At 42.0% G+C, this 26825-nt stretch overlaps 1 protein-coding gene across 2 annotated transcripts; it reads left to right on the top strand.

Annotated features, from left to right (window-relative positions):
- The first annotated feature begins 7943 nt into the window (after positions 1–7943).
- Positions 7944–26778, top strand: ampd2b (adenosine monophosphate deaminase 2b). Of its 2 annotated transcripts, none has more exons than XM_070967948.1 (18): positions 7944–8380; positions 19124–19248; positions 19355–19485; positions 19603–19671; positions 19776–19878; positions 20030–20219; positions 20580–20721; positions 20870–20959; positions 21123–21252; positions 21353–21547; positions 21695–21826; positions 21931–22094; positions 22684–22810; positions 22910–23073; positions 23760–23880; positions 24131–24304; positions 24972–25082; positions 25208–26778. In XM_070967948.1, the coding sequence occupies exons 1-18, from the start codon at positions 8287–8289 to the stop codon at positions 25421–25423; spliced, it is 2478 nt and encodes an 825-aa protein (XP_070824049.1). In that variant the 5' UTR covers positions 7944–8286; the 3' UTR covers positions 25424–26778. The 2 variants fall into 2 exon arrangements, with proteins under 2 accessions (XP_070824049.1, XP_070824050.1); XM_070967949.1 differs by lacking the exon at positions 7944–8380 and adding an exon at positions 14525–14625.
- Positions 26779–26825: the final 47 nt, after the last annotated feature.

Below are 26825 nucleotides of genomic sequence, written 5' to 3'. Positions count from 1 at the left end.
TGATCAGATGCGACCCTCTCAAGGATCAAATCAATTCAGCAGCTCTGTCCAGTAGAGATCCCCCTCTTAATTCCCTTCACTTAAAACCCTGACCTAGGAGGTGCTTCTTCCTGATTGGACAACCAATCCAATTAGTCCAATGAGGGCAATAATGAATGATGTAAGGAAAAAGAGAAAATAAACACACTCAGTTACATGGGCTCAGTGAGAGTCATTGATATCATCAGTTTGTCCAGCTGGAATTAATTGATTTGATATGTCCATATTCTCAAAGTCCAACAATGTGTGCAACAACAGGAAATACACTGTTAATGACTGTTTCTACAGTATGTACATAAGGAAAATAATACATACTGAAGATCACAGAACCTGTCAGCCTCTTGGTATATGCATCGTTGTGGGTGTGACCTGACAGTGATCTGATTGAGATCAAACTGTCATCTGTTTAAATGGACGCATGGCTTGCAGCCAGTGCGCAGGGGCTGCTCTCTTCATCCTGCCTGGACTCTTGACTTCTGTGTCAGTCACATGGACGGAGCAGGGAGGGAAGCATTAACATCTCATAAACTTCTTATGGTTAAGACGTTTAAATCCCAGGTGGTGCGTTGCCTGCTAAATAAAGCAACTGTCAGTGCACTCTGCTGTTTAGTGGCTTCTCAGCATTGACAGAACCTCAGTGTTTTTCCCAAGTTACATCATCTGCATCAGATTGAAACGATTTCAAAAACGTTCATGTTTTCTTCACTGCCACAACAGGTGTTTTGAGAAAGTGACAGTAAGCTCGTTGGTGCAGGATTGGAGCAGCTGATCTCGGAACAGGTCAGCCCTGTAGGGTTGATAGGTGGAGGTCAGTGGGCCCTGTCTTCAGGACTGTGATGTTCCCGCCCTGCGTGTTGGAGGACTTACACTGAGATACTGTATCTGAGGTCACTAATTCAGTCAGGAGACAAGTTGTTGATGTATATTTTGGCCAACAAAGTGCGTCACAAACCAGCAGAGGTGAAAGGCTGATTTGCATGTTCTGCATTTGGAGCATCAGTTTTTAAATAGTGGTTAAGCTTTTTAATTTAATTAATCTTTTACTTTCCACTCGATGGCTCATACTTTTACATTGCATTTTAGAGGTGTCATCAATGCGTTCATTGTTTATGATTACTTACAGTTTATATGGGCAAAACTGACATGAACTGACTGTACTGTAAGAGCAAAGGTGACGCTTTGGACAGATGACTTTTAGGACAGTTTGAAACCAGCGTCCTGGTCTTTGGACTCTTTAAACTAATATCAACATGGTGTGTGTGGTGACATCTACAGTAGACTCCCGTCAGTGTGTCTGATTGTGTGTTTATATTCTTCCACACTGCTGCAAAAACTGGCGAAGTAAAGTGCGATTTTGTTAAAAAATGACAAATCTTTATGGCTACAAAATATATCAATACCACCACCCGTGTTTTGTGTGACGACAAACATGTTGAGACAGAAACGTCTGCTAATCATTACATGTCTTTGTTTAACTGACTGATGTTTTTGTGTCATGGTCATGGTGTGTCATGGTGAAATATGGTTGGAATTAGGCAGCTGCTTAATGTCCAAATAGAGCGATGGCAGATGTGTTTGTTTGTAGCGTTCAACTTCACACATGTTAATCCTGCCACACCCAGGGCTGCACAGTCGTCTACATCACCCTATAAAAGCTTTTTCATCACATGACATCTGTTTCGGGCAGGCCTGCTCAGCCTGAACTGGACGGGAGTTCCTGGATATTTAAAAAGCTTTCTCTAAGCTTAAAAGCATACACGGTTCCCATATGTTTAGAACTTTCTCTGTAGGTTTGTTGCAGGAGGAGCAGGTTTAACAGATCTTGGGTCTGTCCTTCAGCCAACCAGACAGTCCAAGATGCAGTTCAGTGACGTCAGGGTCAAATAGGCTCAGCACACAGCTAAAGGATTGACAGACTGGGACCTCTGAAAAGGACTAAATAGGACATGTGAGTGATGTTTTAGGAAGTTTCATAGTAGCATCAAACGATTTAAAGTTCTCCTCATAAGATCTTTGTTTCCTATTTTATAAGGTGAAGATCTCTGACCATAGATTAAGTTCACTCTTACAAGCATTAAAGTCCATCTGGGGAAGACATCTAATTTCACTCCAGAATCTGTTCTAAAACCTTTAAAAACAACCCATAACCTTTAATTATTAGGGACACACGCTGTCCACAAGCAATCCATCAAAAAACATCAAACAGCACCTTCCCTTTCACAGCAGCTCACTCCTCAGCACCATGTCAGAGTCCAGTTCCACTCTGAGATACAGAGCATTACACTCACGTCACTCTGCCTAAGCATGCAGTGCTAATTTCCCTGGGCAGGATGCTTGGTTCCTAAATCCCTGAACGCTTCCAAGCGGGCTAATCACAGTAGCACATCTAGTGATGGCGGCCAATCCCATTAGGTGGAGGATGGTGTAGCCCCGCTTTGTACTCAGTCCCTGCGTCTCTGATCTGTTGACAAGATTACCCACAGAGCCTCAGATCAACTCGAGAGGCTGGGGCTTAACACATCGTCTTTTTGGGTGCAATGGAGAGCAGGAAAACTGAACAGGACTTGTGTTTTTAGCAATGTAATAATATACACCTTGGTACAGAAGAGATGAATGAGGATGGAGCTCTTCCTCACATTTATTTTTACTCAAGTAGGTCAAGCTGGAGGCTCGTCTTTGATTTCAATATCAGTAAAACACCAACACTTGCTTTTTTTGATCACACTAAGCCTTGATTCATTCACAAATCTTAAACATCATATATACACACAAGCAAAAGCTGATCTGCTGCTTAAATTTCTTCAGTGAAGCTGTGCTGTAGAACAAACAAACCATCCAAAGAGGTTGATATATACGCCGATGACTAAAGATCTCCACCAATCAATCAATTGTATTCCCCTAAACCCTGTCAAATCCAGTCATTCCAAGTTTATTATTATTCTTATACAGTAATTGTTTTCATTCATCTCATAGTTTGATAGCTGCAGATGAATCCTCGTTACCTTCCTGGGTGTCGTGTTATTCTATAAATCCTCTGCAGGCTCCTTTACAAGAGGTTCCCACCCACTGATGAGCTCATGTGGTTTAGTCTATAAGATTTCCTACAAGTCTGCAGGATAAATAAATAAATATACTCCCACTGGTGATGCATGGAGGAGCCTTGGTGACTCTGTATTGTAGCATTTAAATGTATTGTGATGCTCACTGTTCATCCTCTTACACAAACATCCTGCAACTATAACTATCACTAACTCTGAAAAACCATATAGAATGACCGCTGTGAAGCATATTTTCTTGTTTTTCTCAGATTGTATTTACATTTTCAAAATATACGTCCACCCACTTCAAGTTCCCTTCACATAACAAGAAAAAACATAACATCCATTCATATATTTACATATTTATTATATGTGTTGGCAAAAAGTAAGCAAGCTTTCATCAACAAAAGCAGAAAAAAGCCGTTGATTGTGAATAATTTTATTAGCATTATTTATGCATTACACAGATAAATGGACACGTTTTACATTATGTTTGTGTGCACATGTGAACTTAAAAGGAGGCCAAACTAAGATAAGAAGAAGAAGAAGAAGAAGAAGAAGAAGAAGAAGAAGAAGAAGAAGAAGAAATTGCAAATATACAGTTGATTTTGACCAATATTTGTATATTTTTCCAGGATTTATACTGACAAATGGATACTTTATGTTATTTATGCTTACAGGTTTAGTTTAAGTGAATTTTGTCCAAAACCCCCCCCAGAAATTGGGAATTAAAGCTTCAGAAATTGAAATTTTGTGGAGTGTGGAAAGCAATGACAGGGTTACTATTTTTCTGTCACCCTGTGCAAAATGCCTAAATTTAGCTAAATTCATCAAAACTGTGAACTCTGTTTTCATTCACCTTTGTTCCTCCTGCAGCCCAAAAAACATCTCAGAGACAACTGTTGGTGTTTATGTGCTGCAATGATTGACCTCTGTGTGTATGCAGGGTGTTTCCCTGCTGTCTGCACAGTGATACTCATCCTCCTGTCACACTAAAAAGACTAATATCAAAATTCCCTCCTAATACTCTCTTCAGCGGCTGCATGTATAGATGTGTCTTTGTCAGAAGATGAAGCTCTGAGTCCAAGGTCAGCGTATATGTTCCTGCAGCTGAAGAGGGATTAACCACAGACGGCTTAACTGGAGGCAACAAGTGAAAAGAAGTCAGAGTGCAAGTGTGGACTTGGTTGCAGTACCTCAGACTCCCGTCCCCATTCACCCATTCACTCCTCAATTAGTGTCACCACTTTAAATTAAGCTGTCTGCAGCTTTCCATCACTGAGCTGAAACCACAGCGAAATTCTGATCGAGTCTGTTCACCCACACGTCCGCCTCCTTCTGAGTGTCCTCAGGAGACGACGTTGTTGCATTACAAATCCTCCATCATCTCATCAGCTTCACCTCTCCTGCAAAACGCCACCATCTCTGGATTCTTCAGCATCGTTCACTGAGAGTGTTTGGACCCATTCACCCTCACTGACCCTGCTTTTCATTTTGACAAACACAAGGCTGATACATCAGCTTGTCAATATATTCGATCAATATTAACCTTTTAGTAAACATCCTGTATCATCTGATCATCTGCTGATATGACTGATGTTCCATTTAGCCTCAGTTTACGCTGCTGTATGACCTCTGTATCACATCCCAGTCACACAGCTAAGGTTCCTAAAGATAAAGACCTGGAAATCCTTGAAAACCTCAGAAACTTGTTAATCAACATCACTAATCCTTAAAGACTCTTTTCACCCTCTGGATGGAATAAATATTCTGTCATGTGTTCAATTAAAAAACCTGCTTCCTAAGTTGGCCTTGACCCTTTCTTGATAAAAAAAAAAGGCAGCTGGAGACGACGTGTCCTTTTTCAGTTTGTACAATATGTCATTTCCAGCTGCTTACTTGAGAAACAGGTTAAAAATCTTCTTGATTGAATATTTTTTCATGCAGGTAGTTAGAAAAGTCTTTCAGGAACCTGGAAAATCCTCCAATACAGCATTAAACTTTGTTAAATAACCTTCTGAGATGTATTTTGTGGAGAAGCAGTTGCAGCTCTGTGACTTGAATCCTAACTCTTTTGTAGTTAAATCCTCATTAAATGGCAACCACGTATCTCAGAGCTCCCCCATCCTTGACTCAGTGTCATAATGTGTGAAGGGTTTTTGACTTTTACTGATGTGTCACAGCATTAATGAAACCAAATTCCTTGAATCCTGTGGTGCACACATCAATCACTCATTATTTCTGGATTAAGTGTCTCAAGTTTGGACATTTGAGGATAATGGAGCCATGTGTGTACATAGAGCAGTCATGAATTAGCTTGTTGAAGTAGGTGTGGATGTGGGTGGTTGTTAGTTTTGGATGTGAGGATGTTTTTCTGCATTTCTAAAATGATCAAAAATTAAATATATAAAACAGTTGTTGTGAATTATTGTGTCCAAAAGGCCTTCATTGGAAGGTGTGTGTGTGTGTGTGTGTGTGTGTGTGTGTGTGTGTGTGTGTGTGTGTAAATAAGCATAATATTCTGAGGGAAGAGACTAAGTCCTTGACTGTGTTTGACATAAAAATAATTGATGTATCAGTATATTTACTGTAATCTCACACACACACACACACACACACACACACACACACACACACACACACACACACACACACACACACACACACACACACACACACACACACACACACACTTTTCACAGCTATAGAAAGCTATAGAATAATACTTTGATCCTTTGAGGATCTACAGCACAGTTGTTTCCTATGAGACATTAATCAATAAACATCAACTGACCACTGTTCCTCATAGATAAGACACATTTACACTGAGTATCATGAATATTACACTGACCTGTTTTGCAAAATAAAAAAATATCATGCATACCATAATTCTTTCATGGATTTCTATGTGGAATTATAATTATGGGGCTACAATCACTGTGGTCTTTGAGTGTCTTTAGTTTCTGGCACTGGCAGTGCAGACTTGTCCTTATTGGGAGCTCTGTGCTGCCATTTCAATGATGTCACTGTGCTGCTTGTCATGCTAAGATTTACAGACTGCAGTATGATGTTGTGCTGTAGTCAGTTTCACGACTTCCCCTCAGACACCACAAGAGGGCGTTGGCTCCACACAGCTCTGCTGCAGTGGTCTTACACTGTCAGACTTCAGCTGTAACTATATGAATCAATTTGCTGCCAGTTTTTCCTTTTACATTTTTAAAGGGTGAGAACTGTACATTGTATTACATATATGTGCCTGTGGTTGGAAGCCTTTAGGTGACACTGACATGCATCTGTTTTACAAGTGATAATATGAGGACATATGAGGATATATGAGGATTATAGAAATGGATTCTTCATCATCCTGTGATGTTTATCAGCAAGCTCCTAGTCTATATTCAGAGAGGCATTGTCATGTAAAAGCCAGAAATCCTGTAGAAAGTAAAGAAGGATGTGACTGATTTCCATCCATTAGCTCATCTCCATTTATAGTCTCTCTGGAATGATACATGGATTTCTACACATCCTGCTTTGACGTCATGTTAATCACTCTTGACAATACTCTTGACAGTACTATATTTTCTGTGGTGTTTGGTTCACTGAATATGTTGGTTTGATAATAGTGATTTAAAGTCTAACCAGCCTCTATTCTTGCCTTCAATCTTCTTTACCCCTCTGAGATTTTGCAAGCCAGTGAATTGCTTGGCAGAAATCCTTTGCACCACAGGCCACACTGTCACCACCGTCCTCTCTCATCACTCTGTCTCTCCTCTCGTATGAGAAGTCAGAAGTCACAATAATCAAATGATAAAAATAAGTGTGATGACAAACACGGCAAGAGTCATCCTTCAGGACGAGACCAAGAGAAAGGGCAACACGGTTACTGTCGAGTGTTTCTACACAGCTGAAATGATGAGTTGATGAATCGGCCAATTGACAGAATAATCAACTATTTCAGTAATCAATTAATCGTTGAAGTCATTTTTCAAGCAACCTTCTCAGGTTCCAGTTTCTCCACAATGAGGATTTGCCGCTCCTCTTCATCTAATGTGATAATAAACTGAATACTTTGGGGTTTCAGACTGTTGGTTAGACAAAACAAGCAAATTGAAGATCTCACATTGGGTTTTGGGAAATTTTGATTGTGAAAAATTGTGATTTTTCACAGTTTTCTGACAATTTATAGACCTAATGATTAATCTAATGAAAATAACCATTAGTGGTAGTGCTGTATATAATATATACATTCATGATAAATAAAGCAAAAATTAGACAACAAACTGTGAAGCTATTTTTTATCCAATCACCTTTGAGTATATGAAGTCACTTGACAATTTTAAAGTTTCATAATAACCAAATATTTACTAACAACTAATAATATACTGACATGTGCTAATTAATACTGATGGTAATATCATTAGATTTGGTCATGAACCAAAGAGGCAAACACATTTTGACCTGATGATGGCGCTAAAGGAAAAGTCAAGTGATCACTGAAGTCAGTAGGATGTCATAGGCAACCATGAATGAGTGCATAAAATTTTAGATCAATCCATCCAATAATTTCTATATGTATCAACAGACAGATATCACCTGAAATTGTATTGTGAGTATTTGAATGTTTTTTCTTTTCACTTTTACACCATGTAGACTGTCATTCTTATTATTATCATCATAAGTCTACTGCTCACAAAGATTTCCTCACTTGTGTTTGTTTCATTTAATTTTACTGTATATATTCTACTGTAAACACAACTTTTCCCCCCATTGGTTTGCTCACTCATAGATTTGTGGTTGTCATGGCAACAGCAGAACTGCGCGCTGTGTTTTTTTGTTTTTTTTACCCTATGTGTGTGCGTGTGCTCTGTACGTGTGAGTCTCCATCACTGCTGCAGCTCAGGCGCAAGAGGGTTTCGGTGGGGGCGGGACCTGTTTCGCTGCAGAGGGATGCTCTGCAGCCCCACGCAGGACCAACCAGTCTGGAAATCCCTGCTCACAGGCACGTAGAACACACACGCACACACATACACGCACACTTAGGTTGACTGCAACCAAACCCCCTCAAGCTCCAGGCATCTGTGCTCCATCTCTCCTCTCCTCCTCCTTCTCCTCCTCTTCCTCCTCTCTCTGTGGCTCTCCGACGCTCTGTCCTCCGCAGCACTGACTCACTCAGCTCTCCTCGCAAAGCTGAACCGCACAGCCTGGCAACATGTCCTCTAACCTGCCCCCTGGGACCGCGGCCAAAAGCAAGCCACTCTCCCCCTTCAGGAAGCGTGGCAGCCTGCAGTACACAGCCAGCACAGGTGAGTGGACGGAGCCTGAGGATGGAGAGGGGAGGATGCTTTGAGTGTGTTGGTTCTGTAACAGAAGGAGGACTCTCACATGAGCTGAACCTGAGGTTCTGTGGCTCTGGACTGTGCACTGGTAGATGAATTCTGACTTTTTGAACACTTACATAGCCGGTTATTTTTGAGTGTCAGTGCCACAAGAAGACTCACGATGCAATACTTTTCGGCTGCAAGTAGTTTGGGAAAAAGCAAACCTGTTGATTATGGAAGTGTATCTGAGGATGCTCTCTGCTTGTGGAGGATTTCTGCATTCATACCCTGCAGTTTAATGTCAGCGTGGTGGGATCTGGCTTTGCCTTTTATCCCTTCTTTTCAGGCTTACTCTTTTACATAAATGACACAACATGCATGCACACATCAGTCAGATCCTCGATGTGAATTTGCAGCAGGCTCAGGATCAGATTTAACATTAATGAAATGCTGAATATCTTGTTGCTGTCAGATGAAAACTCATATTTTGTCCATTTTCATGCTCCTGACCCTTTGGCTTTTGACACCGTTTCAAAACATGTTACGTATGTAAAGAAATGCAAGCTTAACCTAAATTATGTCTTTCTTATGCTTTTCCCTTGAGAGCATCGATGTGTTGCTAACATAAACATCATGGCAGTGTTTTTCATTTAGCCCGACGGCAGCATGTGGCCTGGAGAGAGTGTGTAGGTTTGGTACCTCAGGACTTGATCCCCCGCTGAATGAGAGGATTAGCCTCCACTCTGATGCACACACTGATCAGCCTTTCATCCAAACTACAAAGAGTGTAGAATGACCATATGATGAAACACTACCCCTCCCTCCCTGTTCTTTCAGTGCCAATCCGAACACATTTTCTCTGAAATGTAAAACATGTTCTTTCAGTTCATGTTAATATCACACACGTTGTGATATTCTTATGCAGCAGCCCAGAAGTGTCAGCATCTTCACGCTATGTGGTTGGTTAGAAATGAGGAAATATCTGTTTCATGTGGTGACATATTTAGCCTGGAAGACGATTATCTTAAATTAAGCCAGAAAAAAATATCCAATTGTGAATATTAACATCCTGAAATAAGATGGAGCGAGACAGAAAATGACATATAATTCTTGATATCTTGAAGTTTTTTGTATTGGAGGCCGATGATATAATCTCCCTCTATTGGCAGATTTTTTTTAAACATTTGAATTACGTAATACATAGAAAGGTTGCCTTAAAAATATACTGCATCTTCCAAAGTCTCCTGCACTCAGGTCGTGCTTCCACTGAGGACACGTACGGCCGACAGTGACATCTGTGACATTACAGTGACTCTCAAGATAGTCAGATTGATTTGTTACCCTGACAATAAAGATAGCAGCTGGAGGTCTGAGTGATTCACCAGCCTCCCCTCCTCCAACTAGGATGTTCTCTGTGATTACCCTCATTTACAGCCTTGAAGCTGTTACAAAAATTGCTTTTGAGTCTCAGACTGGGAGGAATAATTAGTTGCTGGGACGATGAGGGGCAGTCTTGGCCTTTATAGTCAACAGGGACAGATTTCTGTTTTTCCATGTAGAGGAAAGGCGGACTGTGCAGCTGTGTTCTGTTCTGAGGCCTCTGGGCTTTGATTTAGAGTCTCTGCAGAAGCACATGAAGACAGCATTCACATTATGCTGTTAAAGCATACAGGGAACCATCTGAGTAAGCAAAGATGACATTTAGGTGACTCATCTTCTTTTGTTTTTTGTTTCATATTTTATTTTTTCTCCCAAAAGGCCACTAATCTAGTTTGGGGTAGACTGCACAGTTAAGTCTGTGTAAAAAGCAGAAACAGTCTGCAGATACATGATCATTTGACAGGATCATAAATAATGTATCGTCTGGCATTTTGATGTCACTCACTCTCTGCTTCACAGTTAAGAGTGTAAACTGGCGCTAGAGGAGCTTTGGCTTATTAGATTGTTCGAATAAGAATCCTGATCTTTGGATCCAGCCTAATGAGCTCTCTGCTGATCAATTGACGCAGCAGAGAGGAATAGATGTGGACGGCTGCATCAGCAATAAATGAGTTTTAATCACTTACAGCTTGACCTTCTTTAAAGGCTATAGACCTCCTATATGCACATAATATACTGCACCATGCCTGTCAGTCAGCCTTTTGCTCTCTTGTGCAGTTTTAGTGTGAGGAGCTGAGGCACAGCGTTGTCCATGTTTAGTACATTATTGCAGGGTTTGTAGAGTGAAGTCGGCAGGAGCGGCAGTGGGTGAATCACTTTTCTGGCTGTGAAAAAAGTAGTTCTGAGATTAGAGCACCACCCACTCACCAGTTAGCCTATTTTGTGCCTCATGCTGTCTTGCACTTGTTGAACCATTTAAATCATATGAGAAGAGTAGCAGTAGCCATGTGCTTACTTACTGATGAAAGCTTTGCACTGTGTCAGTGACCTTAACAGTTATTATTATAGTATATAACATAACAAATACACACAGTGATAATAATTGTAAGCTTTACAACTCTTCAAACATAACATTAGATAGGAAAAAACACATAAAGATAGTGAGTTATAACTACTCACAACAGCATTTAAAATAATAATAAATGTGTAGTAGAGAGTAAAATATATAAAATATTAAAATATATATGTGTTGTTTTCCTAATACTTGATGTTAAAATCATTGATTAATTATTGTTAAAATATGGCTTCTGACACATCCAGGACAGCAGTGGTGGTATATGCTGATCCTTTACTTCAGTAAATGTGGAAAAATACTTGATTACAAGTCAGAGTCTTGAATTTGAAATGTACATTTTTAATTCAAGTACCAGCAGTATCAAAAGTTAAAGTACTCGCTATGCAGCAGAAATGCTCATGTCAATGTTAAAGTATCATCTGTTAGACCACTGCATCAACATGAAATAACTATGATTTTCTCCAATCAGACCAATATTTAAAATGATCATTGATACTGTACGGTAGGCTGATGATGGACCTTTGAACACTCTGAACTTCGCCCACATTGTGTGCACACGTCTGTCGGCTGTGTCACACCTTGTCATCGTTACATGTCCACACATCAGGGTCTGTGTCATGAAGAAATACAGTAATTACAGGAAAAGAGACCCTGCCGGTTAACAGTTAAGCCCTGTCACTCCCCACATTGATGCAATCTATACAAGTAATAGCTGAAATTGTAATTAATGATTGACCTGAGAGGTCTGGGACTCCCACCCCAACACACCCTCATCTGATAACCTTCAGTTACTCACTGCTCATGTGCATTTACACTATGTACTGTGAATTAATTGCCCGTGTCTCTGCGACTCATATGAACCAGCATCTGGTCTGTTAGAGGCCTTGTGGACTTGTGCCCTGTGGGCGGAACCACCTCTTTGTTGTATTGTTGCTCATACTTAATGGTGGGGTGATACAGTAGATAAAGAGATACTCGATGCCTGCTGTTGTTTGCAACACATCGACCTGTGGAGAGCCAGTGTCTTGTTTGAAAGGTAGAGTGCCTGCTGCCATAGATCGAATCTTAAATGAATGAAGCATTTCCATTTCATGCTACTTTAAAGTTCTACTTTACTACATTTCAGAGGGAAATATTGCACTTTTTGTTGCACTACATTTATCATACAGATATAGTTACTAGTTCCTTTGCAGATACATTCGCTCTATAGCATGTAGTCAATTTACCTGAAATTAACCAGCATGTTATAAGATATATAAATTAATATACCCAATAACATATGAAGTAGTTAAAATTAAAAATAATTTTAAGGTTTAAAAATCCACTCGGCCAGCCACAAGATAACCAAGTTCCAAGTTAACTTATATACTGTATATCACAATATATCCTCTGAATGGGACCATTCAGCACAGTGAGTACTTTTACTCACTGTATTGTGTGTACTTCTTCCACTGCTGATTTTGTTCTTTGAATTCATTTAGGCAGGGTAGATGCTTTGCAAGCCTGCAGAGTTTCATTTGTTCTTTGGCTAAGTGCTTCACACCATGTTGAGCTTGTGCTGATGTGTGTGTGATGCAGCATCCGGCCATCAGAGGGAGCCTGGTCTGAACAAATGCAGCTACTCTGATGTAGCAACAGCAGCCTTGTTTGTTCAGCTACTCTTAGGGCCACAACAATTTGAGTAGTCCTCCTGAGAGCAATTTTGGCTGTGAGTGCCTCGAAAAAACACACAATATTTTAACCTCAGGAGGCTGAGTGGTAATTTGTTTGCAGTCGGGTTGCATTGGACTCCAGTTTGTCAGCTGTGCTTTTCAAACTGGATTGCTCCAGTTTAAAGCAGCTCTCTCCATAAGCTTGAACAGAGGACAATTTTTGTGTAATTTTCTGAGGTCAGGATGTTTTTAGCCATCGGTCTATGTTGACACTGTTTGTCCATATAATTGAATAGAAATAAAGTTGCAGCTTTATGTATATTTTTATGGAGTTGTATGGACATTCAGAGTGGATGCTTGAGTTTCTGTAAGAGGACAATGCACATTATTTAATCAGATGATGAAAACCGCTTCAGAAATGGTTGTTTAAAGGTTTAAGTGTGATGATGCTGTATATTTTTATTACCGTCAACAAATTCCACAAAAAGACCAAAACCAACAATGAACTGATCAAGCATCGCTTGGGAAGCCAAATCCTAATAAGCACCACTGTTAACCAAAAACATATTCAAAACTGATCACAGATCCACTCTGCTGCACAAAGTGTGAGGTTGCTTTATTACGATGAACTCGGGAACTGTTAATAGAAACAGTCCCGCTGCTGTAAATACTCACTAGCACAGCAGATCAATGGCTGAAAATATTTACTTCTGTTTGAGGAACAGTTGCTAGAAACTACAGAAATGTGCTGTTTTAGAGAATTATTTAGCATTTTTTAGAATGAAAGAAGATATTTGAGGCACACTTTTAAAGACAGGTACATCTTCAGTATGTACCAATGCGTTTTGGACTGAGAGACATACAGCATTAGGGTTTAGTTATATTCTATAAGAAAAATTTATATTGCTCATCTTTTCTTATACAACAGTGTCAGAAAACAGCACAAATGCTTCAATAACATTGTGGGTTGAAAAGAAGGGTGAAGATTTCTTATTCAGCTTTGACAACTTGAGTTGAACTCTAGAGAGTATTTGCTATTGAGCAAGAGAAGATAAGATAGTCAGCACAAACACTTGATAGAAACTGATGATTGATTGAGCTTAAAAGGCCTCTTTTACTCACTGGTTGCAAATTAATGGCATTAAGTCTTAGCTCACAACAGATTCAATCAACATAGATTCATCTACAAGGCTTGTAACCCTTTCTGAAAAGCTCAGTCAGCCACACACTACTGTTTGTTTTTGTTTTGTTTTGTTTTTTCAAGATTCTCTTGACTTAATCAAAGGTCAGGTTGAAGAAATGTCTCATCATTTTTATTCAGATGTTACTCAGAGTTATATTCATGGAAGGTATTTGGACACAAAGCCGAAGCAAACTGTGGTCCAGTCCAGAATATTCACGTTTTTCATCACATTGTTTTGCTATTTGAGCCTGCAGCTGTTATCCAGAGCAAATTTACATTCAGTACAATAAGGAGAGAGATATGATATGCAGGGAAATTCAATAGTTCTGTGTGAAACTGCATCAGAACACTGAATCATTCATGTGTTATTTCATCATTCTTAGCAGACACACAGGTCTGTGTTTACAGCATGGGAAAGCATAATCCAGAAAGCTGCAACCATAATGGGGACAACGTGCTGGCCCTTTAATTTCATTCATGTGAGAGGAGATAGAGGCCAGATCTTATTTCTTAGACACTCGTCTCCCTCAGACTGCTGCTATTCAGCTTGCAAAAAAAAAAAAACAGACCATGACTTCTCAAAGCTCACCGCTGAGGCAGCTCCATTTTATTCTCACGCAGATGACACAAACATCCCGAACACATGGTCTCCTCAAAACACGGCACGGAGGACAAAGCAGGCAAGAGGGGGGGTGCTGAGAGAGAAACTCACAGCAGGAGAACCCACATCCGCCGGTGGTGCACACTGTCTCCCCCCCGCCTCCTCTCCCTCCTGTGGTACGTCCCAGAGAGATGTCAGAGGCATTTAAATGAGGAGGATCAGCTCCAGAGGCAGCTAGTGCAGCGACAGCTGGCCTGAACCAGGAGGCACCCAGAGCAGAGGGGGGTCACACACTGGGATATGAGGGGGGAGTTCATGGATCTGCTGGACCAGCTCTTTGTATGTATGACAGGGACAGATTAAGGAAAACAGAGGAGATGACTCTTTGACTCTGAGTGTGCTTATGTGTGTGTGTGTTTGTGTGTGTTTGCCAGTTTTGACATTAGACTGAGTGTTTGAAGCGTCACTTTTCATGTTTCTCTCTATCCCTCGCTCCCATCATGTTTAACCCATCTTGAAAGGCCAGCAGACACCATCCTGGGCCATTTGCTGTTTGGCATGCTCCATCTTCCAGCCAGGACAGCCTGTCTCTCTCCTTCTCTGTCTGTCTGTCTGTCTGTCTCTCCCCTCTGCTAGCTGCTGGTTAACGCAGGCTCTGAGGATGCTCCACTACCCTCATCCTGTGCAAAAGCACAAATAATGCTCTCCTCTCTTCCCCTCTAACCCCCCATCCCCCTTTTCTTTCCCTCTTTCACACTCACTGCCACTCTCCTCTGTCTGTCCCTTGACGGCTTTGTGTAATAGCCCTGAGCACTGCTGTCTAAGGAGAACGTGTGTTGATTGATTGTCCCACAAACTAGCTTTCGCATGTCTTTTGGGGAAGGTATAAAGGTGCAACTGTGCACACAGAAGCAGAGCAGATCAATAAATTGTGCTGACTACACCTGCAACTTGATCGAAAGGGTTGTTTTCAAGGCCAGTGGGCATCCTGCCTTGATATTTTTAGCATTTCTTTGCGGTTCAAGTGAGAAGGCTGATAGCAGTAAAAGAAACACAGGACAGAGCTAGGTTTCTACTAGCACACCAACGTTCAGACAGTTAATGCAGCTGCAGAGACTAAACCAGCTCTGGCCTTAGAAAGACTTTGATTGCACATCTTGAGAGGCATCAGCTGTTTGATGCAGAGCCAGTGAGAGAAGCTGGAGGAGAAGGCATCTGTAAGAGGAGCAGTGTCATTAGATCCTGCTGCATTCTCCCACGAGACTCGCTGTGTGATAGTGAGCGGCCAGATTTAATTGTTGTTTCGCTCAACTGTGTGTCTTCTGTATTTCATTGTGCAACACTGGTTCAGTTACGTCTGATCTGATTTTGTGTGTAGAATTTTATAGACAAGCTAGTTGTTTAAGTCAAACTGCTTTGATCAAACAATATTCTGCTACTAGAAACTAGGGCTACACACTGAACTTTGATAGTTTTCTTTGTAGAAAATATGGAAAACTCTCAAATATTGAGAGCTGGCTTCAGACGTCGGGTGAAATTTCTATGTAGTTCTACATAGAAAGGCTGCTTCTCTTTCGACAATGTGTAACATTTGAGACCTTTGCCTTTTTTGTTAAATTAAAATAGGGGTTTTGCAGAAAAACATTTCATTCCTCAATATAATGTATTGAAAAAAATGTTGGTATCTGGACTGACAGTATGGTGTATCAGCACTAGTACTGAAACATTTCAAAGGATACCCAGTCTTACTAAAGACCTCCAGCACTGCATTGTTTACATTAGTCATTCCCTGGTATTCCTCCTTTCTCTGCAGCACTAACACATGTGAGTTGTGAGTAACTATGTGAGACATTTGCCACAGAGGCTGTGAGTCACTGGCATTTCTTGTGGCATGAATACCAAATCGGCATAGTCAATGGAAGCAGGTAGACAGAGGCTGATGATGCACGGCCTGCCTGATGGTTGAAGACAGAGAGAGGAGAGGGGACGGGATAAAAGTCTCTTGATATTTAAGTCTAGTCATTCAGAACTGTGTGTATATTTGTGCTAAAAGTGTATTCCATTCAGACAGAGATTCCTGGCTGTCTCTGAGAAGTTATGACTGGCTTTCTAACAAAGGCGAGAAAACAAATATGCAGCACTGTACATGAAGTTCAACAGGAAGTCTCTTGACCCCTGACCTCTTGCTGCACTCTGGCCTGTACACTTCAGATGACTTTCCACTTGTGATCTCATCCCCCGCTGAGTTAGGACTCAGTATTGCTACTGAAATATGCATGCAGTGGAAGCCCCTTGGCAAGATGATAGTATTTGACCTCGTTCTGAGGCTCAGTGGAGTGATGGTGGTGTTGCATTGTCTTTGACTGTTTTTCTGTTAGACACCTGGTAGCGTGTGGAGAATCTGTGTCACTCATGTTGTATTAAGCCCTCACGCTGCTTCCCTCCTGCACCTATTAGATCAATAAAAGCTTCAACCAACCAGATTATGTAGTGTATGTTAAGGCGGAACATGGCTGACTTTAATTTCTGAGTGGTTTGCTCTCCAACTGCGGGGAGATGAGTTGTTATGTAACCATAGATGCTACTGATCCAAATATAGCAGCCATTAGGGGATTAGCTCCGGGCCCGGCAGGCTTGGCTAGGCTCGGCTTTGCTGTGGCCCAGCATGGATGTCTTTGCCGCTGGTTGCCTCCTGTCCTCCACGCCAGCATCCACTGTTATCATGACAAACTGCTATGCCCCAAACCGACAGCAGAGATAACATCTTAGCTGGCAACCGCATTACATAGATGTGCTCCTTCCTATCAGCAGAGGAGCATCTATCTGTAGCTGGACTTTGTTTGGCAAAACAGCATATTCATTTTTATTGATTCAAGCTTGTTTGGACAGAGGAAAGTTACCTACAACTGTAGTATTTCTTATTTGTATGTATGATTTAACAAACGTGTCCAGTCGAGGCTCGTCCATAATGTTTGCAGATGACACAACATTTGTTTGTTCACATTAAAATTTTCAGCAGGGCTGTTTTCTTAAACGTTTAGTCTGCTGATTATTTGTCGGTATGTATGTAGTCTTAAAATGTGTTGCTTTGTCTCGCCAGCAATAGAAAAATGTCAAATATTAAAATTGTAATATTATGATACAGGAAACACATTTGACAGGAATGTCAGCAAAAAACCTGACAGTTGAGTCTGAAAATCACTTCAGCGTTTATGCGATTGCAAAATAGTTGGCTATTAATTAATGTTGAATTTTACAAACAAAGTCACAGGTTAACTCACTCTTCACCTCACCAAACATCTCACCAGCAGAGGTCAATTTTCAATGCAATGCTGTATAGGGGTCCTAATTTATGCAACTCTTTTTCTTATTGCGTTACAATGGCACTTCTTTAATTTCCTCCTTTATATTATTCAGGTAGAAGCGATCGTCTTTGCACATTAAATTCCATTATTGTTTCTGTGCCATTTGTTGGATTTTAACTTACTCAGACTCAAAGCTTGTCTATTCAGCCTTTAAAAGGTCAAAACATGAGCCTGCTTGAATATTTATGCACTGAGGAAGTTTGTGTTTCCCTCAGTGTTCGTTCTAGTATGTCAGTCGCTTGTGGTGTTGTGGTGCAGGCAAACTTGTTCAGCATGTTGAGTGGGATGCGTCGATTGGACGGTGTTAAGCAGAAGGTGGTAAACACGTGGTGAGTCTGTGGTACAGTCCTGTCTGCCTCACCAAGTGTTTTCATGTCATTAATAAAGCTTTTTGTTGGGTCCTAATTGGCCCAGTTAATTGGCCTCGCTGGTCTCCTTTACCGTCCCCACGGAGCGCCCAGAGTCAGACACGCTGTCTTAAATAAGTCAGACTTAATTTAGATAGGTACAATAGTGCAAAGACAACAAAGAGAGCAGGCATGTCCTCTTTGACCTTCCTCATGTGTGTATGGTATATAAATACTGACAGGCAACAGGACCACTGACACTCTAGCACACAGGGGATGAAATATTTAGCAGGATGATGAATATTTCAGTGACAGGTGCGTAGTTTCGAGGGAAAGATTAATATCATTGCAGACAGACTACTAAATATACACCATGGGGGGGGGGGGGATACACAGGGGTGAGGACATGGTCTCTCCTCACTGTTTCTGTTTCTCACAGACGAATGGCTAACCTCTCTGTTTTCCTCATCACTGCATCCACTCACACCCGCCCTTGTCCCAAGTCTTTTTTCAGTGACCACCCCCCTTCGTTTTCCCTTCTGCTTTCCATGACAACTGGGTTTGTGTAAAACTTGAGTCTTGTTCGATGGCAACAATGGAGGGTATTCGCCGGTGTATGTGCTGATGGGCTCTCCACCTGAATGGTCCATTGTGTCGTGAGGCACAAACAGCCGCTGAGCTCAGACCTCCGCTGTTGTGTGAAGCCCTGCTGACAGAGGAACGGCAAGCTTCTGCAGACAGTTTTGGTCTCTGTGAATACATGCTGAAGGAAATGAAGAATCATAAAGGAGGGGGACTCTCACTGAGGACATTTAGCCAGATTAGCTGATTGAGATTTGTGTCTAGGCCACTTTTTCCATGCTGGGTAAAATGAGAAGCTTTTTTTGTTTTATCAGTGTTGATAAGCTCATTGACAGTTAATAGGATGCAGCTGCTGCAAGCTAAAGTGATTCATCATCTTTGAAAACCGAAATTAGTTGCTTTGTGTGTCTTACTTGTACGACTCCCATCATTAGAACATACTGAGGCCCAAAATAGCCTCAAAATAAGCCTTTTTCCAGTATTTCCACAGATGCACAGTTTTCTCACTCTTCTTCACTCCTCTCTCTCCCTCTTTATCTCTAGTTGATCTTCGTGGTGCCCGCCACCTCCTCACTTCCCAGCATTCCTTGCCTGGCATCCCCGTGGCCTTGAAACAGTCCATTGACCTGCGCACATCCATGGATGGGAAGTACAAGGAGATTGCTGAGGTTAGTACTCAGTAACTGTGCTCAGTCATTTACCTCATACAGTGTGTATTAAACTGGTGGCTGGATGTGTGGACTGTCATGATGTTGCTTGTATGTTTGTGTGAAGGAGCTGTTCTCCCGCACTCTGGCAGAGAGTGAGATGCGCAGCGCTCCTTATGAATTTCCAGAGGACAGCCCCATTGAACAGCTGGAGGAAAGACGTCATCGCCTCGAGCGACAGATCAGCCAGGATGTCAAGTAAGTGACGAGGAAGGACGGTTGTTAGCTGATATACAATCACATTCATACTGTGCTCTGGTGATCTTAAAGCTCACAGTGATGATCCCAAAGTGAGCTCAGCCTCTCTGTGCTCAGGTTTGAACCCGACATCCTCCTGCGAGCCAAACAGGAGTTCATGAAGACCGACAGTGCCACAGATCTGGAGTGAGTGTTTCTCCCGGGTTTGGACAACAGCGATATGATTGTCCATTGAATGTACATGTATCTTAAACTTCCAGAATGGAAAATAATTGTCCGTCCATGATTAGATACATGAAGGAGCAGAGCCAAGCTCCTGTGCTACAGGAGAGAGAACTGGTTCCAGAGAGAGAGTACCAGAGAGTCACTATTTCTGGAGAGGAAAAATGTGGGGTAAGTCCAAGTCACTGCAGCAATGGAGGGATTAGAAAAGAGTATTTCATAGTAGAAGTGTTTCGTTTTGTGTGATTTCTCACACTTAAATAACACCTTTTTTCTTTGCTTCCATCATTATTCTTTTGCATTCTATTGTTCTTCCATCAAGGTTCCCTTCACAGATCTGTTGGATGCTGCCAAATGTGTGGTGAAGGCTCTGTTCATCAGACAGAAGTACATGGGCCTGTCGTTGCAAAGTTTCTGCAGGACCACCGCTCGTTACCTGCAGGAGCTGAGTGAGAGACCTCTGGACTTAGATATCTATGAGGAGGAGATCCCAGAGACCACAGCCACTGCAGGTACATACGCATGAACACACTTTTACTATCTCAATTCAGATAGTTTAACAGAACGGACTAGAAAAACAGCAATGTAATCAATATATCCAAATAATAATCAACATATTAACTAATAATAAATACAGTCCAAAAAGAAATAGTTATTCTAAGTTCATATGGGAATGTAAGTCATGTCCAGTGTCTCTGTGGTACTGTCACATTAAGATATAAATGGGCACACCCACAGATTTCACAATCCATCTGCCACACACCCCTGAACCCGCTGTCACAACGTGCAGGCTGTTCAAATCACGTTAGCTGCATGTATGTTCCCACCTCATTCAAAGCCGTGACACAGTGCGACGTTCTGTCTCCTCTCAGATGCCACAGTGCACCCACCTGTGTCTGAAACGCACCCCTATGACAACCAGGACCCTGCCAGCATGCCCCCTGACATGGGTTATGGCTGCAAGATGGTGGATGGTGTCATGCATGTGTACACAACGAGGAACGTTATGGAAAAGTGAGATGTGTATGATGAATCACTTGCACGCTTTCTCTTGCAGTCTTCAGTGTGGCAGGATGCTTGTGTGTCTTCAGGCTCAGTTCACACATTTTGTTGCCAGTTTCCTGCTTAACTCCTCCTAACTTCCTGCTGATGTTGCCGACAGGAGCACAGAGCTGGACCTGCCGTATCCAGACCTGCAGGAGTACATTGCTGACATGAACGTCATGATGGCCCTCATTATCAACGGACCAGTGTAAGTTTTGAATACAGAATAGTGTGTATATCATGCATTTTAGATTTACCTATAGTTTCAAATAGCATACCACCACATTGTCTCGTCTCTTTCCTTTTTGAACAATCCAAAAAGAATATCTCAAAAAGTAGCCATCCCTTGTTTTTGTTCCCCTTTGCCACAGAAAGTCCTTCTGCTACCGTCGTCTCCAGTATCTTAGCTCCAAGTTCCAGATGCACATCCTGCTGAATGAGATGAAAGAGCTGGCCGCGCAGAAGCAAGTCCCACATCGAGACTTCTACAATATCCGTAAGGTGAACTTGAGAGATGTTCCTACACAGCCTAATCAGAATTACCTGTTGTAATCCACAGCCTGGCTCCAATATGTAATTCTTGATCTGGACTGTTTCGCAGGTCGACACGCACATTCACGCTTCGTCCTGCATGAACCAGAAGCACCTTCTGCGTTTTATCAAAAGGGCCATGAAGAAGTATCCTAAAGAGATTGTGCACGTGGAAAGAGGCAAAGGTCAGACGCTCATGGAGGTGTTTGAAAGCATGAACCTGACAGCCTTTGACCTGAGTGTGGACACCCTGGACATGCACGCAGTGAGTAACAGGCGAGATAGCGAGCACTTATCAAGTTGAAAATGTTCCACAGTACTGAAATGGCAAACAGCGATTCAACCAGACGAGAGCATCAGGTAATGAGAGACTGTCTGAGCCACAGTGACAGTGTTTCAACTCTTTTTGCAGGACCGCAACACTTTTCACCGCTTTGACAAGTTCAACGCCAAATACAATCCAATTGGCGAGTCCATCCTGAGAGAGATCTTCATCAAAACAGACAACCACATTGAGGGGAAATACTTTGGGCACATAATTAAGGTGCTCTCCTGCACCTTTAACACGGCCATTCCCGCTGATGCCTCCAGAATGAGTGTATGAGGCACTGACGCCCTCTGCTGACTGTTTGTGTCACTGCTTCTCAGGAGGTGATGGCTGACCTGGAGGAGAGCAAGTACCAAAACGTGGAGCTCAGGCTGTCCATCTACGGGCGCTCCAGAGATGAGTGGGACAAGCTGGCCACATGGGCCGTCAAACATCGGGTCTACTCCAATAATGTGCGCTGGCTTGTGCAAGTGCCTCGACTCTTGTGAGTAACCCTGCTGGTGGGGAGCATGATACTACATTTACTCAACTCTTGTACTTGAAAGCAGTATTGAAGTTCTTGGGTATTTCAACTTGACTTTATTCTTCTGCTTACTAGTTACCTTACACATTTCAATTTTACATACAAAATATATGATCAAATTATAGAATATAACTACCCAACAGAATATAAAGCAACTAAAATGAGCTCTACCTCCTCCAGCGACAACATCTGCAAATGGTGCATGTTAACGCAACATTAAACTTAACTGTCTGTAACAGGCTTGGATAGGAATTGGTGGGTCTGTAACGTACTAGGGGAGGGTGAGGCCAGGAGTATTCAGTTGGTTGCAATCTGCAATCTCAAAACTAGATGCCACTAAATTATATACACTGATCCTTTTGAGTCCAATTTTGAATGCATGGCTTTCCTCTACAACAGATGTGACTACTCTTCCACCACTGAGCAGCCCTTACTGAGGTTTACGAACACACATCCATTGCTAAGCATCAGCAGCATGCATGCGTACACTGAGCACTGCAAAGGCAACACCGCCGTAATATCGCTGACTTCTTGTATTTCTCTCTCAAAGTGATGTCTACCACACAAAGAAGCAGCTGTGTAACTTTCAAGAGATGCTGGAGAATATCTTCATGCCTCTGTTCGAGGTTACAGTCAACCCCGGCAGCCACCCAGAGCTGCACCTCTTCCTTCAGCATGTACGAAGTCTTTTCTGTGGAACCGTGGATTTGTATTATTATTCACACGTAGCCAGACCTCAGAGGGTTTCATTTATCTCTTGTTGGTCCCTCGCACAGGTGGTGGGTTTTGACAGTGTGGATGATGAGTCAAAACCAGAGCAACATATCTTCAACCTGGACAGTCCACTGCCTGTCAACTGGACAGAGGAGGACAACCCACCTTATTCCTACTACCTCTACTATATGTATGCAAACATGACTGTGCTGAATCACCTGCGCAGGTGCGTGACTACACCTCAGTCTAAGTGGCTGCAATTATCTGCTTTTTGTTAATGCCAACAGTCCCTGATCATATGTTTTAGCTAGTAGTTAACAGTCATGCAGTTTGTGTTTTTTGGCTGTGTGTAATGGGAAAAGAAAGAATATATGGAAAAGATATTTTTGGCCACACTGAGGGGGCTGGAGATCAGTGCTGGTGAACTCACTGATCCAAACAAAGGAAAAAGACACAGGGATGAGACACTGGAGACAGAATTGGAGAAACTAATACTCAATGATAACAAAAGCTAGTAACACTGGTAACTGTGCAACAATACCACAGAGTAGCAGAAACAATCTGGTGACAAGTCTTCAGCAGTCCACAGTCTATATACTGTGCTGATTATGATGAGGCCCAGCTGTGTTGGAGCCAGCTCCCAGCCACCTGGAGAACCACACCCAGCCTCTGCCACCTCTCCACAGCACACAATAAGCAGAGTTCCTCCAAACCACCATACGTATTTTGTTAATCAATTAATCTTAAAGTCACAGTAAACACTATTTATCTGGTTTTGAGCTGACTTCACCTTCCCTTCTGAACCTTTTTACAAAAGGTTTAAATTCCCAACTCCAAAGCTGAAAATTAGTGTTACCTCCCTTTGATCTGTTTGAAGTCACCTTCCTGATATCCGCGTCTTCTTCTTTCCAGGCAGCAGGGGTTTCACACACTTGTCCTCCGTCCTCATTGTGGGGAGGCTGGGCCGATCCATCACCTGGTGTCTGGTTTCATGCTGTCGGAGAACATCTCCCACGGGCTGCTGCTCAGGAAGGTGTGACATCTATATCACAAAACCTTTTCTCTGTGTGTAAAATGAAGCAGGTGATCAGTTTGTGAGGAAATAATGAGTTGGATAAAAAAAAAGACTGGGCACGAGGTCAGCTCATCTAGATTATCCTACTTAGGTTAGTTCTGCTGAGTCATACTTCAGAAACAGTACCTTAAATGCACATGGAAAATCAAGGATGCAGTATAAACACTCCTTCTGCATTGAGACAGCATTATGCCCTGTGTTCCACCAGGCTCCTGTGCTGCAGTATCTGTACTACTTGGCCCAGATAGGCATCGCCATGTCTCCTCTCAGCAATAACAGCCTGTTCCTCAGCTACCATCGTAACCCTCTGCCAGAGTACCTCTCCAGAGGCCTCATGGTCTCTCTGTCCACAGACGACCCTCTGCAGTTTCACTTCACCAAGGTCAGTGTCCACAGCTAGTCAAACGTTTGTTAACAGCCTACATTAGATTTCCTGCCAAATGTATTACGCTATTTCTAATGCTCTCCATCTTGATAACTCTACTTAGGCACACAAAGCTGACACACATGCTGCATCATTTCATTGTACAACCCTGATTCCAAAAACCATGGGACGCTGTGTAATAACAGAACGCAGTCATTTGCAAACTGTGTATACTGACAGTTTTACAAAGTGTTCCTGAGCCCATGCTGTAATATCCTCTGTACAATCATGTGCTCACAAAGTGATGAACCTCCCTTGTGAACAACTGAGTCTTTCCAGGATGCCCCTTTCACACCCAATCATGATGCTATCAGCTGTTACCAATCAACCTGTTTACCTGTGGAATATTTCCCAGTCTTTAGTTGCTCCTGTCCTAACTTGTTTGAAACGTGTTGCTGCATCAAACTCATTTACGCAATAGTTGATGAGGTAAAACATTGAATATGTTGTTTTTGCAAGTTATAAAAAGCCTCCCAACCTATTCGGAAGCAGGGTTGCATAAAACGTTCATCATTGAAAGTTCTGGCAGACCTGCAGTGTCACGTGTAAATGTTTGTGAATTTACAGCCTAGTTGCTTGAGATTTATGTAAGTTTAACTGTGATGTGATTTTCTGCTCTGTGTAGGAGCCCCTGATGGAAGAGTACAGCATTGCTGCTCAGGTGTGGAAACTGAGCTCCTGTGACATGTGTGAGCTGGCCAGAAACAGTGTGCTGATGAGCGGATTCTGTCATAGGGTATCAATTATCTTTATAGCACATTACACATTATCCAGTTTTACTATCTACAACCACATCTCTCCCTCCTCAGTCTATTGTGCTGCCGATGGTTTCATTTTCCTCTCCCTTTTCTTCTGGCTCAGGTGAAGAGCTCCTGGCTCGGGCCAAACTACATCAAGGAGGGGCAGGAGAGTAATGACATCAGGCGCACCAACGTTCCTGACATCCGTGTGGCTTACCGGTATGAGACCATGTGTGAGGAGCTGAATTTGATCACACAGGCCATCCGCACAGATGAGCTGGAGACCATCGAGGAGGAGGGGAGTCTGTGCATGGGAGCTGTGCAGGCAGAGAAGTGAAACATGAGGCGCAACACAAACAAAATTCTCTCGACATTCCCGGTTTTCACGTCAGGACTTTGTACAGATTTTGCATATCAACATATCACACCTGTGAAAAGAGAAAAGCTTTGTTACAAAACGATTATGAGAGTTGCTACTGTGGCAGTACGAAAGAGGACCTACAATCTGTGTACCCAACGTGTTTCCTTCCTTATGTTTCTCGCAGTCATTCTTTGTTTAATTTGTCATGGTGATTTCATAATACCTCTTTAGTTACTTTTTCTAAAATTATTATATTTTCATGGTTTGTGACTACATTTTGTCAGAGTTTCTGTATAAAGTCTGTATGTCCTGTTCCAAGCATTGAATGATATTGCATTCAAGATTCAACCCATTAATAAAACTTAGAAACTGGATCCAACAGTGACCAATTAAATTAAGAAGACAATCCAGGGCTGTAGCTACCTTTGAGGACACTGAGGTCACGTTTTTGGTATCTTTTCTAGCAATTTGGGGTTGTGGGTTAAAACAATAAAATAGGTTTTTGGTGTTGAGGATGGTGGTGGGTGGAGTGGGCTACAACTGATGACCTCGGTATTTCTAAAATCCTGGCTACAGCCCGGGCTACTTACCTAATCAATCGTTTGTTTACCATATGATGCAAAAACCTTCAAAGAGCATTCATAGTCAAATTACAAATGCTGCATGGATTTTTGGCTTTTTGGTTGACATTTCCTTCTGTAATTATCCACAGGAAAATACCTCATGCTGTATAACTGGCAGACAAAACTCCATTTTCAATATTCCTGCTCCTGCTAATGATCTTAACAACATGTTTCCCACTGCTGTTCCGTGTCATATTCTTGCTGGGTTTTTTTTCTGCAGTTGTGACAGTGATTCAGTAAGGTTGCATGGAGGCACGTCAATATCCGTTTCTGGTGCGCAGTGATGCTGCTCAGTTGTAGAATCTTGTTATTCTAATTCTTATTTTGTGACTTTGTTTCTGACAGTATGAACTGTAACTCTGATCTGTTGCCATTTCTCATTTACACACAGATATTTCAAATACAGACATTTCTGAGTCTAGTACAGTGAATGATGCATGATCTGTTCCCTCAGTTTTCACTCCTTACACAAGTTCAACCGGTGCCAAATTCATGAGACAAACCCATTTTTAGAGAACTGAAAGTCGACTAGCTTCACAAACCCTTTCAAACTTCTGCCTTCGGTTTGGGTCCTGATGTTACCTGTGTGGTTACTCGTTGTTGTTCAAAAGCTCTACGTGTTCCTCCCAGAGAATTATATGTGCTGTTTGTGAATGATTATTTAATGACGTTGTGTCTAGAAGAAAAATAAATGTTGCTCACGTTGGAGTGCTTGACTTGGTGCATTTTCTACATCTCAGAAAGCCACTCAATGT

This window comes from Chaetodon trifascialis, chromosome 8 (assembly GCF_039877785.1).
Source record: "Chaetodon trifascialis isolate fChaTrf1 chromosome 8, fChaTrf1.hap1, whole genome shotgun sequence".
Lineage (NCBI taxonomy): Eukaryota > Metazoa > Chordata > Actinopteri > Chaetodontiformes > Chaetodontidae > Chaetodon > Chaetodon trifascialis.
The sequence above is the reverse complement of the archived record's forward strand: the minus strand, read 5'-3'. Positions and strand labels throughout refer to the sequence as shown.

Excerpts from the sequence above, each read along its gene's own strand:
- ampd2b (XM_070967948.1), top strand. The coding sequence starts at position 8,287 with ATGTCCTCTAACCTGCCCCCTGGGACCGCGGCCAAAAGCAAGCCACTC. Across the intron at positions 19,486-19,602 it reads CAGATCAGCCAGGATGTCAA|GTTTGAACCCGACATCCTCC; the intron begins GTAAGTGACGAG and ends CTCTGTGCTCAG. Across the intron at positions 20,722-20,869 it reads ACGAGGAACGTTATGGAAAA|GAGCACAGAGCTGGACCTGC; the intron begins GTGAGATGTGTA and ends TGTTGCCGACAG.